This window comes from Colossoma macropomum, unplaced genomic scaffold, assembly GCF_904425465.1.
Source record: "Colossoma macropomum unplaced genomic scaffold, Colossoma_macropomum, whole genome shotgun sequence".
NCBI classification, from domain to species: Eukaryota; Metazoa; Chordata; class Actinopteri; order Characiformes; family Serrasalmidae; genus Colossoma; species Colossoma macropomum.
The window spans coordinates 19,476,752-19,497,371 of record NW_023494801.1 but is presented as its reverse complement, the minus strand read 5'-3'; the positions used below and the strand labels follow the sequence as shown (position 1 = coordinate 19,497,371).

Here is a 20,620-nt window from a genome sequence, read left to right as displayed (position 1 = left end):
TGAATAATCATTGTAATAAGTTACAGCATTCCTTAATTCATGTAGATATTCTTAATAGATTAGCACCTTCTTACAGCAAGCTGAAGTCAGCTTCTTATTCGCCATCTTCTTGCTCAAATTTTTCCAATCCACCTTAAATGGTGCAGCCTCAGGCACCAGAATATAACTCCTGCACCTTTTGAAGTAGAGCCAACTTCATCTCGTCCTTCTTACTGTGTTTTGGGGAGTTTTTTCATTTTTGCGTGCATTAAGATTAGGAGTGATTCACACACTGATGGATTTGCTGATGTGTGTGAACTGGGTTTTTAACATCAGGTGCAGACTGAATACTCTCCTGCTGCTCAGGACAGCTAGTCAGCACAATCACAGTTATTAAATTGAAATAAAAGCTGAGAGCCCTACGGAGCCCTGCTGGTGACATCCTGTGTAAATAAAAATAATGCGTGGCCACGCCTTCTTAACGCATGGGAACGAGATCCTAATGCATGGCCACGACTTCGTAAGCCGTGATCTCATTCCCACGCCTTACTAAGTCATGGCCACGACTTAATCACCTCATTCCCACGCCTTACTAAGTCATGGCCTCGACTTAATCATCGCATTCCCACGCCTTACTAAGTCGTGGCCACACATTATTTTTATTTATACAGGATGTCACCAGCGGGGCTCCGTAGTTGAGTGATAAGGAAGTTATGGCCGATTTAATGATGAAAACCTATATCTCAGTAAACATGTAACGTTTGTTTACAAGCGGACCTTGACCTCTCCAACATGGCGGACGGGCAGACGTATCGCCTCAGAGTGAGAACAACGGATGACGCTGCATCTGCGGCACTTGGAAGAGCTTATTCGATGTCAAGGTCGGATATGATTGGCTTACAACTTTCGAGGTCTGATTTGATTGGCTAAGCCGGGCGGTATGCTCCCCCCACCCCGTGCCAAACAGCGTAGGATTGCCGTCTTCTCTTATATTGGGAAAATCTCTGTTTGGGCTGTTAACGCATCATGTCTGTATTTTTAATGCCAGTGGCAGTTTTGATTAGGTGATTTAGGTTATCAGAATATCCTACCAGTAGTTTTATGTAGAGGGCCGTCTGCAAATATGCGCTACGGAAGGACATTTCGGCAGGACAGGACAATTCGCCAGAACACCGGCAGCCATATTTGAAAACGGAAAACGGAAAACAATCCCAGTGGTACGCGGTCGCGTTTCTGTAGTCTTTATTTATGTTGTTTTGGAAGGTTTTCGAAGGACTGAGGGCGACTTGCTGTGTAGTTTTCCCATTTTTGTTTTTGTTTTGGTATGGCCTCCCTGCAGGAGCAGATTAAAGCCGAGGAGGACCATCCCTGCGCAGACGTGTTCACAGCAGTGAAGGAGGAGACTGAGAGTGTGAATATCAGCGGACAGACTGACAAAGACGCCGTTAAGGAAGAAGCAGAAACCGAGGACGTTAAAGAAGAGGGAGAAAACTGGACTCTGGATGTAAACGACGAACCGAGTGCCGTCGAGATTGGTATGAGAGCAGAGAGTCCGTGTGAAATCGAGGTGAAGTTGGAACCGGGCAGCGAGTCGGAGGAGAGCTTGGACAGAGAGCCTGTTCCTCGGAGTAAAGGGCGAAAAAGAGCACATCCCCTGCAGCAACAGCAGCCGCCACAAAATAGGTAAGTTAGGCTCGCCATTTTCGTAGAGACAGTTTTGAAAAGGAGTAGAAGTGGGTTCGTGACCATCCTGTGCTCTCGAATAGCTTGTCCAGACATGCTAACTGAATACAAGCTAGGAACAGTTAGCAACGTAGCTATCATTGTGCGTTTTCCACAATGTCTCTTCGGTTCACTTCACTGTCAACATTAGGTTAGTATTTTTGACCGAGCTATACTTATAACAGCCTTTTGGGTGTCTAGATTTCAGTTTAGCTTTTAAGTCCAGCTACAGACACATTGTTCTGAGGTGAATTTCCCAAAAACGATAAAGCTTGGTGAAAGCGAATAACAAGCCAAACAACAAAGGAATTGAGAAAATGAATCTGCAAGTGTTTCCCAAAGACCTTCATAATCCAAGATTTATTGACTGAGTTACTTTTAAGTTCTTCTGTTCACTGGTTTCCTGCATGTACATGAAACAACATCTCCAATCGAAAACCGAACCTTCGATCATACCTGGTGTCAAATTTAAGTTTTCACTTTTACACATTTGAAAAGTATAAACCTTAAACAGACTTAGAAAATCAGTCATTACACACACTTAAACACACAAACAGAATTCTTTAGTCGGTATGTCAGTTTTGTAAATAGGCTCAAAATTAAGTCTTTTCACTGCATGAAGTGGTACGGAGCTCCTAATGTGACCTGGTAATTAGTTTTAGTAAGGCATCTTCACAAATAACTATATTGAGACCGTGAATTAACACCTTTAGGCCACAAATTACTATACTACTCCCACAGTTTACTATAGTGAGGCCACAATTTACTATATTTAGGTAACAAATTACTATATTGAGACCAGCAATTTCTATATCGAAGCCACACATTTAAGATATTGAGGCCACAAGTTATGAGAAGCCTAACTGGTGGCCTCAGTATATTAATTTGTGGGCACACTTTTTAAAAAAAATAATTACCATGTCATCTCAGGGGCTCTGGAAATTAGAGTGAATGGTGAACAGGAATTACCCTCATCAAAAGTATAATTAAATGATTTGGTGCAATGATATAAAAAAGCTCCCAACTTCAGGACGGTGAGCAAATAAAAGTGAAGACTTGTGTGTTGACGTGCCTTTTATATGGGCAAAGTACAATCGGATCTCATCTGGCCAAACTGGGGACACATTGTGGTGAAAATACAAACAGAATCTGGCCAAAGTTTATCAGATATGATCTGGAAACGAAATACATGTTAATGCAAGATGTAAACAGGCTCTGTGACTGACTTTATGGAGGGCATTTCCTTTTACATGACCTCAACCTGGCTGTATCGTGTGTTTTTCGGGTCTGCTCCATTACTTGATCATCCCCGGAGCCCTTACGCTCCAGGCCTAATCAAAGGGGTCCACTTAAGAACTCTACTTCAGTGGTGCACATGGATGTGCATGTGACACATGAATGTGAATTTATTTATTTAAATTAATTAATTAAAAATATTTTGTTAGTATTTTTAACAAAAACAAGTTGACCGATCCCAAGTCCTAACAACGCTTGGTTACTGCTGGTAACAACGTCAGGCTCTCTAAAAATGGTGGCGGAACTCAACTTAAACCAGCATTTTCAGGATATAATTGCTCAGTAAAGTCATAAGGAAGGTATGCGTTAGTATTCGTAAATGACGTTAGATTGCTTCAACAAATGGTGGAAAAAGTTGAGCTGCAGCCCATTTCCAATGCTGTGGTGGCAAAAGTCTAAACTGACTGCAAGAGGAAGCTCATCATGACAGGACTCTCAGATAACCGGTACGTATTCCACTTGTTGCACAACTTAACCAGAGTAACTTGTAATAAAAAGGGCAGCATGACATATCTCCACTTACCTTTGAGCTTTATTTCTTGCACTGATGGAATAATTTTATTGATTACAGAATATTCAGTATGTCAGTTTTTAAAGGGAGCAGTTGTCATGCATTTCATAACTCTTTTTCTGTAGCCTGCAGTTATTGCATTTCTACAGTTCATATTTACCGTAACCATCAACTTTTTTCATCCACAGGAAAGGTTTGGAGGTAACAGATGCAGACTTTGAGCTCCTCAGAAGTATGACAGGCACTCCAATAAGTTATTTAGCAAATCAGCCCCCACTACTAATAGCTGTGGGAGAGAACACATACCCCTTAGGGTGTGGTTTGAGTTACCAGGTAAGATAAATACTGACTTAAAATGTAATGTTTGTCAACATGTTGACCACAAACAACATCTATGTAATGTTTTAAATAATGTAAATAATGTTTTTCTGACATCTGATCAGTTGGAACAAACAAAAAAAAAAACTACTAGTGCCACATGATTTCACATACTGCACTGCACTAATCTTGTTGCAGAGGACTAAATATGCTCTCTTTGCCATAAAACATGCATTTGGTCTGTGTTGCATAAGTACTGACAGTATCCCAGTGTACCCTCAGAAAAGCATATTGTGTTGTGTTGTGATGTAATTTATCACGATAACAATATTGTCATATTGCCCAACCTTGAATAGCTTGAATAACCACTTTGAAAAAAATGAGAACTTAAACATAAAGCATATATACATGCAAAATATATCCATGCGAATGGCCCACTCCCAATCCCTTACGTGTGTTTTTAGACTGGTTGTCATAGAGTGGATGCTGGAGCAACAGTTAAATTGGTGTTTCACTTTTCAATTCTGTGTAATATATGTGCACTCAAAGCAACCACTAATAAATATTTTTCTTATTTTATAGTTACCTTCAATGAGCACGGTTTCTAATCCACAAGATGATGCATAGTATTGTGGTTCCTTGGACATCCCAGTGCTTTTGTTCAGTGACATCATCAAGTCACCACTTCGGCACAAGCATGAATTCACCGGGGAAAAAAAAGACAAATAAAGACAAACATCTAACCAAGCTGGGAGTGAAAGTTGGCAGTCAGCAGGACTTGGGATAACTGCTTTTTTTTAACTCTTTGTTCGCTCAGAAATACAACCGGAAACCTTGCTCATATTCATCTTAACAGGCCTGTCCTAAATGTGGCCTTTTGCTCTAGCCTGACTTATTCCTTCTAGATGAAACAGCAGATGGCATATTTCTTAAGGATGAATTGCGTGGATTGCTGGAGATAAAATGCCCCGTTAGCGCGAAAGGTATGAGCTTAATTGAGTCAGCCTCAGAAACGTCGATGTAGCTAAACAAGAAGAGCAAACAGTCTCCCAAACCTACGACACCTGCTTCCAAATACAGCATCAACTCCTTATGTCTGGACTTTCCATATACATCAGGAGAGACATGTTTTATTAGTAGTTTGTAGATCAACGACATGGCCACATTTTTTTTTTTTACAGACGTATTTTTATCTTTAATGCAGAGTCAGTTACATGTCGAATAGGTTTACTACATAGAAAACCTGCTTGATCGCTCAGTTTAAGTAGATTGACGAAGAATAATGAGATGTTTTAATCTACTGTTGACTAGATATAACAAAATAAATGAATCTACGTTGTTTTGGAATACTCTTAGTCTTTTCTGGGTCTTCTGTTAACATCTCTACCGCACCCCCACACACAAGGTACAGATTAAAGACATAAACAACAGTTCAGAAAAATTTCTGCTGTCTGCATGATTTGAGTGTGGCCCTTATTCAGTGCATCTTTTGGGTCTCCATTTATGAAATGATGCCACAATGTCAGCACTAGATTTCTTAAACAAAGACAATATTACATAAATGAGCTGCTTTGACTGAAAGCTGGCAGCAGCTATTAACCCTTAGTGGTTCAAATTTCTCTACAGTGATTGGACAGAAACCTTTGCAAATGTAGCCATTTTCTCTGTCCATAACGAACAGAAAATTTGGACGTGTCAGAGTTTAACATGTAATGTTGGTAATGGTAAAATGTAGGTTAGTCTGAAGAAATAAGTTTTGTTTGGATGCTATTTTGCCTCTTGCCCTGCTTGTATTTAAATAATTTTTGTTTTTTGGGCCAATGTCTTATCTGGAAACTGTTGTAAAACATCATGCATATTACATATTTGTAAAAATTTGCATAATAGCTTCAAGTGAAGTTGTTTTTTAGAGGCATTCAATGCTTTGGACGTCATCACCAGTAAACAGTTCTGATTTGGAAAATGTAATCAAACGACTCTTGATGGCTATTTTTTGTTAACACTGATGAAATTCCCCATTTAACTCCGGTTGATTCAGTAGCAAGTGACTGTGAGTATGCCAGATAAGTTCTGACTCTTTACAGTGCTTTATTTTTTTATTTATTTATTTTTTTAATATACTCATGACTTATGTGGTCAAATAAAGTTCAATTACCATTAAAATAGCAAAAGAAATTACTTTTGAGAAGACAGATGTGTAATGGCACAGGTATTCACTGACTGGTTTTGAATGTAGGTTACTTTTGCGACAACCCATTCAGTGTCTTTTACTTCCTATTTCAGTGCAAGCTGTCAGCTCAGCTCAGAGCAAATGCATGAGACTGTGTCATGGCCTAGGAGGATGCACTTGCGCTAATTGGCATCTGGTCAGTAGAATTCAAAAGCAATTGGAAGGATCAAAGAGAAACGAGAAAGTGTTCCAAGTGATAGCTGAGTCACTGGCAACGCTGGGGATTAGCAGACTTCCGAACAGTGCAGAGAAAAAATTAAAAAGCTAAATTATATGTACAGGATCCAAAAAGACACAAACAGCAGAAGCAGAACAGCCAAGAAAACGGACTGGTTCTACGAGGCTTTGGATATAGTTTTAGGATCCCGCCCCTCTGAGAGGAATGACTGTGCTAGATTCATCCTTTCCCTCCATGGCTGCAAAGCTCTTGGAAGTCTTTGTGGGTGATGAGCATGGTAAGTTATAAGTATCATTATACATATGTAAATTGTTGAAGCTTAGGTCCCCAACCTTGGTATAGGAGTACACTGTCCTTCTGACATTTATCTTTTCTAATGCAACCGTTTTTGTTTTTTTACACAATGTAATTTCACTGATAAATCTCCAAGGCACTGTTTTTCATATTCACTTTTAATTTCACTTTACAGAGGCTGTCAACTTAGAGTTCCACATCATGCAGTGAAAACTCTGCATCAGAGGGAAGTGCACCATCGCCAGTGCCTGCTGCACCCCAACAGGAGAAAATTCCAGAGCTCCAAGACCCTCCCATCGTCAATTTGCCTGATCCCCCGGATAGCAGTACCAGACCTAAATGCAGCATTCTTGGTAAGAAAGTCATTTGGTTTCACTGTGAACCAGAAATGGACACTCGAGTGAATCTCCATAACATAAGCTTTACAAGAAGAGACATGCCTTTGAAAAGGCAAACATGTAAGGTTGTCTCCGATTGCTTTGGGTCACTTTTGTGACGACCCTTTTTACAGCACTTCGAGACAAACTCGAGTGTAAGAATTGAGAATTTCCCCATTGTGGGACTAATAAAGGATTATCTTTCATACTGACTGACTGGTGACTCAACATGGTCTTGTTCTTAAACACACATTCTTTATTATAGAAGAATGCTGCAGGCTAATGGACAGAAGAAAGCACTGCTTGCAGTATATGTAGTGTTTAAATGAAAGAGGCAAAACAACTTAATGGTTGGCTGGAATGGAGTTACAGAACAGCTAGTGCACAAGCTAATTTAGCTGAAGTCGTGAGCTAATCAAGCTAAAGTTCAAGTTATAGCTCGTGTTCTTTTAAAACTTCAGCTGGGTTTGCTATTATGATGGCTTGGTAGCGTAATTGCTTTATAAACTAACCAAATGTTTTGTTTTGCCTCAAGTCTGTTGTTCAAACTGAAGATTTTTTTTTACACAGTCAGACGCCGCACACCTGGCTGTCCTTGAGGCCCAGCACAAGCAGTGGCTGGAGAGTCGACAAGCCGACAGAGAAGCTGAAGCTGCTCAAGCTGCTGAAAGATTACGTGTAGAAGAAACATTCAACAACCAGTTCATTGCTCTGTTTGGAGAGTTGGTTCAGGTCCTAAAAGAAATTCATTAACAAAGAGCAGCGGAGCACCCACAAGGCTGAATTGTTTTTCACCTTTACATAACATTGTAGTATACCTTATACAATAAACACACTTTTCTGTTTCTTAACAAGTGTCAAGTTTTTATTTATTACATGTGTCAAGTTTGCATTCCTGTCTTGTCCTCCAAGGTAGCTTACCCCTTCAGATCGCATTTACAGAAATGACTGGATTTCCTAGCTGAGCAAATCTTTTAGACTTGATAAACTTTAAAAACTTCACATAAATAAGAACATTGCTGTCAACTTAGCTATCGCGGTATCAAGGCAAGTGGCCACCCAAGCCAGGGGCTCTCCATTTTTACTGACCGAAATGTGAAAATGTGAAATGTTGTGAGTCTTTTATTTAGTATTAGTTGTTTATTAGTGATGGGAACTGTTTAGACTGTTTGAGACAATTTAAATAATCTTTATATTATATACCTCGCAATTCTCTTCAGTCAAAATGGGTAAAGTCGCATAAACAGACTTCAGTACCGCAGATTTGGAGTTTTTACCTGTTTTTGTTCCACCCATACTGGGGAACTGGTTGTGATTGTGTTTGTGTGTTTTAAAAATGGGCTAAAATCACAGTGTATTCTTTGCGTTTATATGCCGAGGCGGAATCTTTAAAGTGACCAAAGACTTTGGGTTTGACTGTCATGGCGTCAGCAGCACTCTGCTGTGTGAACAGATCCTCGTTCACTGCCAGCTTGAGTTGTTTGTTAATTAGCGTGACAGCAAACACTAGGCTTACGTCACATAGTGTCAGGCGTTATCTGCTGTGCATATTAGAAGTATGAGTAAGTGAGGGCAGATGCCCTTATTGGTAACAATACATAAAATAATAATAATAATAGTAACAAGCACATCCTCACAAAATGCATTAGCAAGTTAGCAGACTGCAGGCAAAAACCAAAGAAGGAATGGTTTTGTGAATGATGAGTAGTATGTATTAGTAATTTGCAAATGAATTTAAGTGCTTTATTGAAGGGTTTTGGGAAACACTTATTAACATTCATAAGATGAGCTTAGTTAAGTACATAGTGTACAACTGAAGCTTTTGGGAAATGCACCTCTGTGTCTTGCATTAAATGTGAATAAACAGTGGTAGGAGGAAGGAATGAATCATGCTTTTAATTCTCTTACATTGAAAGTGTCTGAATCATTGGGGAGCATGTTGGGAAATTCTTTTCAATTCCACTGTTGGGAACTACACATGAGAAAATGTATTTAAAAAAAGGGATACTTTGTGTCTTTCTCTCCAACACACTTATGTCCTTTCCCCCCTTTTCTCTGACACACACACACACACACACACACACACACACACACACACACACACACACAACTAACTGTCTATCAGGAATGAAAATATAAAAAAGAAAGAAACTAGAATCTTGGTTGACAGTAACGTCTACACTAGTGGTATGACTGTGTATATAGGCAAAAGCACAAGCAGTGCACTGTTATGATGCTGAATTCTGCTTGGTGAATGCTTTTGTGGTAGGATCTAGACGCAGTGTCTGTATGGATAGTGTTGCTCCAGCCCTAAACTTAAAACTCTAAATGCTCTGAATTGAAGCTTGTAATTTAGGGGCATTCAACTCTTGTCCTGTTGTCAAACATACCCACTCAACTTGGCAGTTGAAAGATGAGTTTAGATGTGAAAACATGAGAATCAGGTGTGTTTGAACAGAGAAATCACCAAGTGCTGGACACCAGCCCAGTTTATATTTTACTGTAATTAAGGATATGGCCACCTGAACCATCTTGTGCCCACAGCTTAATATCACAAAGGAATGTCCTGCATAATGAATGGCTGCTACATTATCAAAAGACATAATTTTACAATATCATATTATGAAGAAATGTGATCACAAATTTTGGCACAGCTCAAAATGTTGCATGCAATGAACAGTGACCGTCTGTACTTCAACTCAATTAAAAGACACATTTATATTAGGATACATTTTACCATCAGCCTGCATGACCACCTTTACAGTCATGTGAAGAAGTAAACCCCATTAAATGTTTCTCTTTTTGGCAGTGTAACATCCTGCCATCCTTCGTCTTTCCTTGTTTCTGTCTGTCTGTCTGCCTTTGTATATCTACCCTTGTGTATCTTGTTTCATGTGATTTTGTTGTTGTTCTGGTCTTTGTCTCCCCCCTGTCTTCTTGTCATCTGTCTCACCTGTCTGTTGTCTGTAGTCCCGCCCTCTCATTAGTCCCAGGTGTTTCTGGTTGTTTCCCTCTGTATTTATGCCCCTGGTTGTGTGCTTTATGTTTGCTTGGTGTTTTGTTCTCTCAGACCCTGTTTTGGTTATCTCGTTTTCTATTTTTTTTTTATGTCCCTCTGTCTCCTTTCTGTTTCAATATCTTGTTCAGTAGTGTTCTGTCATTTTGTCACTTTGCACTTGCATCCTGCCACTATGTGTCTTCCAACATTACAGGCATATGTGGTCATATCATTATTTTATCTTTAGATAAATAATATGTATAGCTAAATGTTATGTGGTAGAACTAAAAACATAGAAAATTTGACTTGGCAATCATTTATTTAAAAAAGTAAATAACTGAGTTGACATTTTTGTCTGAAAAGCATATACATCCCTGGCTTCAGTAATTGATACCGTCCCCTTTGGCAGAAAGAGCTTTATGTAGGTGTTTCCTAAAACTCTTTGGCCAGGGCAAGTTGGCAGTGGTTTGAAATTTTCTGCACTTGTAGATGATCTTCAGGACAGTGGAATGATTTTCCAATATTTTAGATGTTTTATTAAACCTCTTTCCAGACTCAGGCATTTACAACTTTATTTCTGACAGCCAAAGAGCTCTTTTGATCTTGGCGTGATCACATGATTACACTCCAATCACAAAGCCAGATATCTGAGATTTAAATAAAACTAGTTTATCCCGGATGTTTTAATCATTAGCAGCTGAATAGGTGCAATTTGACACGTTTGAAGTGATTTATTTAGGATTTATCACTTTGTCCACATAAGGAGATGTATTTCTGTTTATTTTAATTATGTAAAGAATGACAAAAAATGTTAATTCTAAATGTCAATTGGTAAATTATTGTTTATCCATCAATAGTAAATTATACTCTATCCATCAGTAGTGTTTAAATGAAGACTTAATGCCAGATTTTCCCAATATAATGAAAAAGTCTAAATTTTTCATGGGGTCTACTTTTTCGCATGCCTGTATGTCTAAGATGGGTATTGGGTATTCATAGGTAAACTGTAATTATTTTTATTTATGTAATTATTATATTTTTAACTGATTTTGCAATCAGGTATACCTTTCAACAGTGCTGCCGATTGCAGGCCAACATCTTGAATAAGGATAATAAACATTAAGTATATATGCAGAGAAAGAGATAGGCCAACAGTTTATTTTTAATAATTGTCAGAGAAATGGAGGAGCCGTCCACTCTTGTTGACTTCTTTCGGGAGAGGGGCATAGCTGAGGACCTGATCAAACGGATGGAAATGGACAAGGTAGGCTACACTACCTCTCGTAATCATTGATCTCACTGTTATCTGTTGTTTTGTAAAATGGTCAGCTTTGTGTCTGTGTACATATATGAGCAGCAGAATAAATATACAAAGCTATACATGGTGAATTTTTTGTGGAAATGGCTGTGGTTCATGCTGCTTCTTGCAAAATTTAATATTTAAGTTTAAAATTGTCATGCAATCGTATTATTCACTGAAAGGGTAGCTGTAGTGTTTAGTAAAAGCAAAAAATATTTATATGAAGCAAAAAAAAAGCATTATTTTGATTTTATATGGCGTTAAAACTGTGTCAGGCTTTTCTTGGTTTTGTAACCTACCAACTGTAGAACTGTAGACTATAGAAGAACTTTGGAGTTTTAGATATTACAGTGTACTGAATTACAAACAACTTGCATATTCTTACTTTAAACTGTGTCTTACCACCAGATTGATATCTCTGTGATACCACTGATGAGCGACAGTGAACTTCAACAGTACATACCACACTATGGAGACAGACTGGCCGTCGTATCCTACTGCCTTAGTAACCAGCCATATCAAGGAACATCCCAGCTTATAGAGCCACCACCATCGAGGCTTTTTGGGCCAAGAGAGGATGTTTCAAAAAGGCACATGGGCAACACGTACGCAAAAAAGAAAGCCAGGAGAGTGGAGCTTGGATGGATGAATTACAATGAGAAAGGTTGTAATTTCAAACAAGTTCGCACTGCGAACGGAGGAGGGACCAAGCATATTAGTATAAACAAACAAGCAAAAATGTCTGAAGTTCGGAGAATGGCAGAGAGAATCTTCTTCCCGGCTGGAGCCTCCAGATTTTTTTATCTGAAGGATGTTGATTGTGATATCCGAGACTTCTCTCATAGACGTCTTGATGAAAACCTGACTGTAGGAGATCTCTATGAGGCCTATAAGGTAAAAATTCTGCGACTGTACCTCTTCACAAAAAAGCGAAGTGCAAAGAATGTGCAAGGTCCCCAGGATCTTTCTCTAGAAGGTGGCAGTAATTATATGCAGCAGGAGAGCAATGATTTCAGCATTGCAATGCACAGCCAAACTTTCGAAAACCACCTTGACAGAGAGACTGAAAATTCACACGGAACACAAGGACTCGAACACCCATATGATGAAACCATTTGGGAGGATCAAATCCAGGAGAATGGTGCCGTTGTCAGTGCCAGATGGATGACAGAACTACACAACCAAGATACTGTATATGATGTAAGGACCATTCCACAGACCAGTGACGTTTCGACAAATACTGGAAATTCTCAATTTCATGATTACAAAGATGATGACATTGGAACCGGAGCACAAATTGTTCACCGTTTAGACGACACCCTTCCTTTTGAGGTAAATTCAAAGGTCATTGTTGAGGTACGAAGGGGAAATTGTCTCAGTGATATGATGGGTGCGTTCACTGACCCAACAATTATGGACAAGGAAGTCAGCATTCATATGAAGCTCCCTAATGGAGGGCTGGAGGTGGGAGTTGGATCTGGAGTTTTCCGTGATTGCCTCTCAGAATTTTGGAGTGAATTCTACAACAGATGCACTCTAGGGTCTGATGTTAAGGCTCCGTTCCTAAGGCATGAATTTCAAGTCACTGAGTGGCAAGCCATCGCAAGGGTCCTTCTAAAAGGCTGGATTGCTGAGAAATATTTCCCTATTCATCTCCCTTTGCCGTTTCTGGAAGAGACATTGTATGGCACTATCTTCAGCAGTGTGTCTAAGGCCTTCATGCTCTACATTTCAAAGCATGACCGGGAGGTCCTCCAGCATGCACTGAACAACTTTGAGTCTGTCGATCAAGACTCACTGCTGGATATTCTAGATTCCTACGAATGCCATCGAATGCCCACTGAAGAAAACCTTGGCCCACTCCTTACTCAGTTAGGCCACAAAGCCCTCATTCAAATGCCAAAATTTGTTATTGACTGTTGGAGGCCTGTTCTAAAGGATCTGGCCAAAACAATCTCCCCACAGAAGTTAACAGAGATAATTGAAGAAAGAGTTCCATCACCTAAGAAGGTGAATGCACTTCTGAAATTTCCGGAAGACATGAATGTCCAACAAAATACTGTAGCAAGGCATCTCAAAAGGTACATCAGGGAACTGGATGACAGCATCTTGCAACGCTTCCTTCGTTTCTGCACAGGGGCAGATGTCATTTTTGGAAAGCACATTACAGTGCAGTTCATCGAAAAAAAGGACTTTGAATGTCGTCCACGAGCAAATATGTGTGGATGCCTTCTCCTGTTGCCAATAAGATATCAAAATTACCCGGATCTTCGGGGTGGCTTTAATGCTGTTCTTAACAACTCAGTTTGGATAATGGATATTATGTAAGCAAAGCGCTGGTGAGTAAACAATTACATTCATAACTTTTTGGATTATGACGATTGTGATGCATATCCTTAAAACATTTTTAGCATTTTAATCTTTTTTTTAAGATTTGTTTTGTGTAATGTTAGTAATTACTTGAAGTTTGAATCTGCTTTTCCTGTTCAGTTTTTCCACAGGAGCTGTCAGCTCTTCAGTCTGCAAGAGCAGCACCTTTGTTCTTCAGTCCACGGGAGCCTTGTTTTTCCAGGCTTGAAATTTTATTTTAAAATGCTGTCTCTTTTAATTGTATCAGTTCAACACTACAAGTCTGGCTTTTTTTAAATTATTTTTGTTATTTTTTTCTGTTACTGTATGTTGACATTTTCCATTCATATTCTGAGTGTAAACATATTTCATGTTAGAAGTTATGACAACCTTAACTTATGGAACACCAACTGCATTTCAACTTGCTGTATTTGTCAGTTGCAGTATTACCTCAGGCCTCTCTTGCTTAGGTTCTTATCTCAAGCCTTAGCTTTTTCTGTAGATACTTAAGTCAGGTGGAACATTTACTCAAGATAAGTAGTGTATAAAAATGTAAACAAAACGTCACACTAATAGTTGCGACAGAAAACATTATACAAGTGAAACTTCTTGTTTTGTGAAATTCAGTTTCAACTTTGATCTAATGCACTGTACAATGTCAGTATGTTTTCCATGCATTAAATATGTAAAGGTTAAAATGAATGCGTTGCTTTTTCTATTATAAGTTGTCCAGATAAGATATACTCATGTTCCTTTAAATGCCAATTTGTGGTGATTTAAGATACCACAATCCCTTGAGATATTAAGCTATGGGCAGAAGTTAGGATCTCATGGCTACATCATTGATCTTGTGGTCATTTTTTTATTGCATGGGTATGACATAAACAAGAACGTTTACCATGCCACTTCTCCTTTTCCTTAGACCAGGAACATTTAAGTAGTATCCAAAATAACCAGTGAACCTAACCTTTGGGTTACTATTTTTCCTTGCAACACCTGGCATATACCTCTCCGCCATGAGTGCATTACACATTAAACCACTGTAAATTAGTTTGTTTTATCTTAAAGAATGTAATAATGCAGACATTTTGAAGAATCATTGGAATTCCCCTTTAAGAGTATAGAGTAGAAAAAGTCTGCTGGACACCAGGAAAGACATCTAACAAATGTAGGGGAAATGCTGCCTCTCTGACTATGTGGTACCATGCCTTGTTCCTCTGTTCTTTTGTTGCATCATTTATAAGCACCTCTACTGTCCCATAGTCAACAACTTGTGATCTGCAAGCAATTTCTTGAAGAACTCTGATGAAAACTCCACCCCCACAGGCAGCCTGGCCACACAGCTGCTGTCCATATTGCTGTTATGTTTCATCTTTTGAATGAAAACAAGCTGAGGACTGCACAAACTTATTTCCACAATGCTGTTTTGGCTGCAGTGCTGTTTTGGGTGCAATTTTCTGCACTTTTATGGGTTAGATTCATAAAATTTACTGCCAGATTTAATGTGATGTTAAAAGCTGATAACAGAGTAACATATGTGGATGCTTTTTTCCCATTTTTTTGTCACTGCTTTTGACAATGAATAGTAGTTCTTGTTTCTTTTGACACCTCATTGATACGGTATACAGTTATTTTCCATTGTTTACGTGTTCTTAGAATCCATACCTCTGATTTTGACATTCTTTTTTTTCTTTGATGTGGCATGCCCATTTTGGCACCCAAAAATGTCTTCACTGAGCACTGGTCATTACTGTGTATTACCTCATTAACACATTGATTTTGATTGGCTTTTACCTAGGGCAAAAATAAAACTAATGCAAAATACTACCAGGGAAAGGAGAAACGTTATGTAAAAATACTGCAATGTGAAGATGTAATGTTTATTTCCTGTATTTATTTTTCTTCAACGTGTTTTTTGTGGTGTGTTTGGGGAGAAAATTAGCAATTAATGTAATTTATAATGTATGTAATTTTATAATTTCAAACTAAAGATTAAAATCCAGATGTACAAATGCAGACTGTGAAGATCAAATAAAAGTAAAAGGCATGCAGCCCATGTACAGATTGGCCATCCAAAAACAGCCTTAACCAGCTCAAGTTATGTGGAACAAAATTTAATTTCCTGACCTTTTGATCAAGTGATGCTCTGCCTTTGTAAATGCATGGAGAACACTGAGCAGCAATTTCTAACATGGATCACTTGGATACAGAAGGAGGATAAAGAAGCATCGAAAAACTAGCATGGGTTAAAAATGATTTCCTCATTTTCGATCCAACACTATAAATGGCTGCAGGCTACACCAACAGATGATCACGGCCAAGAGGAGCCTCAGTGACACCCTTTGGATGCTGGTGGTGACTTTAGAGAAACAGCAGCCCCCTGAGAAAGAGAAGCCTACAACACTCATACAGTGCAGAACGTCGTATGAAGACTACACAAGGGAGGAAATACTGTGTGCATCTCGTGGCACTGAAAAGGAAAAATGACGATTTATAAATGCAGGGCATGTGGTGTGCCACTCTGCATTGTTGCTGACCGCCTATGCTTTACAGAATGGCATGATCTCTGACGTTCTCAAGCACAGCTCATGGACTGATGTTTATACTGGTTTGTGCTTTTTATAAGGCTAGAATTGGAAAAGTGGACTGCAATGTTAGTAGCGGTCTTCTGGAGCCACACGATGAGATTTGATGCCATTATGATAGAAGTCAAACTTGCATTCATTTTTCTATTAATACCATCAGCACATCCCTATTGCAAATACAGTCATGTAAATCAGAGAAGTTTATTGTAGAAGTGTAAAGAACAAAAAAAAGGTAGATTTGTTACAGTATTACGCAAATACTTGGTAACATCTAACTTCTTGGTAGTTAACCATGGGAGGGGAAAAGACTGAACTGATGCATACTTTGCATACAAGAAACAAAAAAAAATTGTTTTATTTTATTGTATTTTTTCTTTTTTGCTGAAATCACTCACTTGCAAATTACAAAAATAAATTGTTGCATCTATTCCAAATGAAAACAGAATTAGAGTACAAAAAGCCATAGTATAAGCATTGTAACCAAAGTATCATCCAGAAAAATGCAGTTTCATAAGCATTGATGCCACCACAGAATAGACGTTTACATTACAGGTCTTAGGCCTGGTAGATGGGGAGGGGGAGTATATTGTTATTATATATATAAAACATATTGTTGAATATATGTTATCCAATCTTTTCATTGCATTTGTTTACTTGTTCAAGTATTTGAACAAGTTGACAAATTAGTGAATGTTAAACCTTCCATGTTTTTAGATGTAAAGCACCCCATGGACTTGGTTAAATTAGTGAAGTTGTTAAATTAGTTGAAGTTGTGGAAATGACTGTGGAAACTGTGCCCTTGTTTACTCATAACAATGAAAAACATTTCTTCTGTAGGGTTTATTAAAATGGGATAAAATGGAAACTGGAAATTGTTAAAATGGGATGAAATAAACTTGGGGGGTGCCCATGTATAGCCTATGTGTGGGAAACACTCACTGCACTGTGTACTGAATTTTTAAATGGGAAAAGTGATTTCTTTCAGGTAAGATGTGGTTAAGAGTACTACAGGCATGCCTGGAGTATCGTTGCCTTTATCATGGTGCTGTCTGTTCTAATAATGTTTTTTCATTTCTTTTTTGTGCACACAGAAAAGATAAAAGGCCACGTGGTGGTGAACGGCTGGGTTTTGTCATATTGAAGGATGCCTCGCAAAATTTTGTGCCAAAACGACGCCCTGGAGTGCATGTTGGCCGATCCCGGTCATGGTCACCATTTGACATCTTTCAGTTATTCTTCAGCACAGATGTTGTTGGTGCACTTGTCCAGAACACCAACCAAAATACAAAACATATAAAAACAGCACATTCTTGGAAGGAACTCAGTGTTGAGGAGTTTTACAGATTTCTTGGTCTTGTGTTATACACAGGATTAGTGAAGGCACCAAGTCTTCCATGTTACTGGAGCTCCAAATCACTTTTCAAATTTGAATTCCCTGCTTCAGTGATGACTCAGGCTAGATTTGAAGCGATTGCTTCCTGTCTCCACCTCAGCGACCCTAAAGCGGATGCCATCAACGAGAGCAAAGCAGGCACAGCAGAATATGACCCTCTCCATCAGCTCAAGCCTCTTCTGAATGACCTCGTGACCTCATGCAAACGATACTTTCATCCATTTAGAAACCTCACCATCACTCAGGGAGAACCCAAGGATGACTTTCTGAAGTTTGTTTTGGAGGAGCCAAACAGTGAGAAGTATAGGCTGTTTGTCCTGGCAGACACTTCATGCAGCTATGTGTGGAATCTGTGTGTGATGGAAAACAGCAGTGCCTCAGCTTCTGCTAAAGGACTTGGCTATGACTCAGTGATGCAGCTGATGGACATTGAACTGCTTGGTCAGGGATACCACCTCTATGTGGACAGTTTTCACACCAGCCTAGAGCTGTTTAAAGACTTACGTCAATCCAAATGCTATGCGTGGGGGATCATAAGCCCAAAGGCCCTGGGCTTCCCAAGAACTGGTATGAACTATTGTAAAGTGAGTAATAATGTGTCCATTGAGTGGCTTCAGAAAGATCACATACTGTTTTTGAAATATATGGAGCCTGCTGAGAGAGCAATCTGCAGCACCATTCATAGAGCTGCCCAAACAAGGGGTACACAAAGAAAAGCAAAGAACTGTAATCTCCCTTCCATGGACACAGGTGATGTCAGAATGCAGGACAATGTGTCAGACATGTTGAAAAGGCTAACTTGCTCCCACAGAGATCTTCAGAAACCCTCTAAGTGGTACATGCGCCTGTTCTACCAACTCCTGGGCATTGCCTGTGCGAACAGCTTCATCCTTCACTTGGAATTAGCCCGGAAAAGACCACATACCCACAAGGCATTCATGGAACATCTCATTAATATACTGGTAAATCACGGCAAATGCAGTAAAAATCCGCCAGAGCCCACAGACGAATCTGAGGACGAGGGTAAGAGCCTTCTGGCTGAGCAAGAGGGAGGTGAGACCAGCCCAGATCTTCAAGATGGGCAGGAGAAGGTCCATGTAATCAAGCCCCCAAGTGGTAGTTGGTACTGTATTCCATTGCTCAACCCTGCTGGAGGAAAGGCATGCATCCATTGCTACAAGCACAAGAGAAAACTGTCTATAACAACTTTCATATGCCAAGTTTGCAATGCAGCCTTGTGCCTTACACCAGATAGCAACTGTTTCCATGAATGGCATATTAAACAAGGTTTAGCAGAGCCCTAGACCAAGCTGAGCAGATTTCAAATACAAATCAAGTCTGAAGGTTCTAAGAGGATGTCTGATAGTGTCAAATGTTTGTATACAGAAGATTTCTGAAAAATTACGCACATGAAAATTTGTCATGATTTTTGCCAGCATGCTTTTGCTTTCCCTTTGCTCTGAACCCACAGTCAGCATCTTTTTTTTATATTCCAGCTTGGACACAACTATGTCTGCACATAATCCCATGATTCTATTTCAGACTTGCTGGCGAAACATAAATGTCTACAGTGTGATGTCCTCTAAATAATTAACAAAAGATGCAGCGATATGATACTCTCCTGAAATACATTCTCAATTTCCAGTAGAAAACCTAGGCAAGCAAATCTGCAGTACAGCAGACCCCACCTTTAACAAGTCTATATTCTTTATACTTCATATCTTATTAGAAAAGTGGAAGTAATGCGGAGACAAATTATATAAGAATAAATTGAAGAGGTTTCGAGATGGTGTCTAGCTGCCTTAGTGGAAAGGAACAGTGCTAAAGTGCTCACTGATGTGTAAATAAGATAACCGTTTCAAAAAAAGCTGACCGTAATAGCCTATAAACTTGAGCACCATTAAGGTGCAAGAAAGGCTGATTGGCCAGGCTGTGATTTAGAAATTGATTAAAGCTGCACCGTGTAAGGATGCAGGATTTCTCAGTGTAGCCAGATAAATTAAGCCCAAAGTCAAGCCTGTCCAATAGAATACAGCTGAGGGAGATTCCTATTAGTTGATTCTCCTCTTTGGGTTTAAGTAATCTGGCTAACTGGGAAATCCTGCTTTGTGAAATAGCCCAGTCAGGAGTCACATTGTTTACAACAAATATAATTATTTTCCAAAATGTGAACGAGTGAACCTGCAGTTTTTGTATGTGATGCTGATGATGGTAAATGTTTTCTGGGTACTATTTAGCCACTCCCTGCCTTTACCTCTCCACCAAGAAAGAGGTAAATACATGTTTTAGCTGAAAACTATCATTTTCCGGCATCATGTATTTGTATGCAATACCTGATAGAGGCTTATATCAGCAGTGTACAATTCCGAATTAGTAACGCTCTCTAAAATGGCATCTTTCACGTCAAGCTACTCTTAATTACTTTCTTTACATCTTGCCAATTGAATTATGCAGACATTTTGAAAGATGGGTGGAGTTCCTCTTTATGTAGTACAGTCAGTCTACAGCAGTGCTGCAAGACTGCGTTATCCTTTCTCAACTGTACCACCAGTTTTGCTTCTTTTAAAATAAACCAAATAAAATCTTAAACCCTCAATGAATCGTTTTTGTTCTGCCGGTCTGGTTTACAAGGGACATCTGTGAAATGATGGCTGAACGCTAGTTGAATTTCCTGTGTTAACTGTACATTTAACTACACTCTAAAAGATGGTCCTTCAGGTGTTCTTGAGTAAAGACAATGAACACTCACAGAACCATTTGCATGCTTAAAGCGTTCCTTGCATGGTGAAATTGTTCTTCAGATTGATGGAGAATGTGTTGTATATGGTTCTATATGGAAACTTAGAAGCTTGACATCATAACAATGGCAGAACCCTTTTTGGTGCTATAAAGAACCATATACAACACATTCTCCATCAGTCTGAAGAACCATTTCACCATGCAAAGAATCCATTAAGCATGCAAATGTTTCTTTGAGGGTTGATATTTCTATATAGAATCACTGTCTTTACTAAAGAACTATTGAAGAACCAACTTGTTTTTTTTTTGTTTGTTTTTAAGTTTTCCAGAAACAAATGAAGCCAAGAATTG

The 20,620-nt window shown here is 39.1% G+C and overlaps 1 protein-coding gene across 4 annotated transcripts; it reads left to right on the top strand.

Annotated features, from left to right (window-relative positions):
- The first annotated feature begins 927 nt into the window (after window positions 1-927).
- LOC118821195 (piggyBac transposable element-derived protein 4-like) lies at window positions 928-20,119 on the top strand. 4 transcript variants are annotated; one of them, XM_036589692.1, is made up of 5 exons: window positions 928-1,196; window positions 1,319-1,662; window positions 11,080-11,167; window positions 11,612-13,542; window positions 13,694-17,206. In XM_036589692.1, exons 2-4 carry the CDS (start codon window positions 1,517-1,519, stop codon window positions 13,529-13,531), a joined length of 2,154 nt encoding a protein of 717 aa, XP_036445585.1. In that variant the 5' UTR covers window positions 928-1,196; window positions 1,319-1,516; the 3' UTR covers window positions 13,532-13,542; window positions 13,694-17,206. The 4 variants fall into 4 exon arrangements, with proteins under 4 accessions (XP_036445585.1, XP_036445584.1, XP_036445588.1 ...); XM_036589691.1 differs by having other exon boundaries at window positions 928-1,662; window positions 13,694-17,200; XM_036589695.1 differs by lacking the exons at window positions 11,080-11,167; window positions 11,612-13,542; window positions 13,694-17,206 and adding exons at window positions 3,697-3,841; window positions 4,409-5,173 and having other exon boundaries at window positions 928-1,662.
- Window positions 20,120-20,620: the final 501 nt, after the last annotated feature.

Excerpts from the sequence above, each read along its gene's own strand:
- LOC118821195 (XM_036589691.1), top strand. The coding sequence starts at position 1,304 with ATGGCCTCCCTGCAGGAGCAGATTAAAGCCGAGGAGGACCATCCCTGC. Across the intron at positions 1,663-11,079 it reads CAGCAGCCGCCACAAAATAG|AGAAATGGAGGAGCCGTCCA; the intron begins GTAAGTTAGGCT and ends AATAATTGTCAG. Across the intron at positions 11,168-11,611 it reads AACGGATGGAAATGGACAAG|ATTGATATCTCTGTGATACC; the intron begins GTAGGCTACACT and ends TCTTACCACCAG.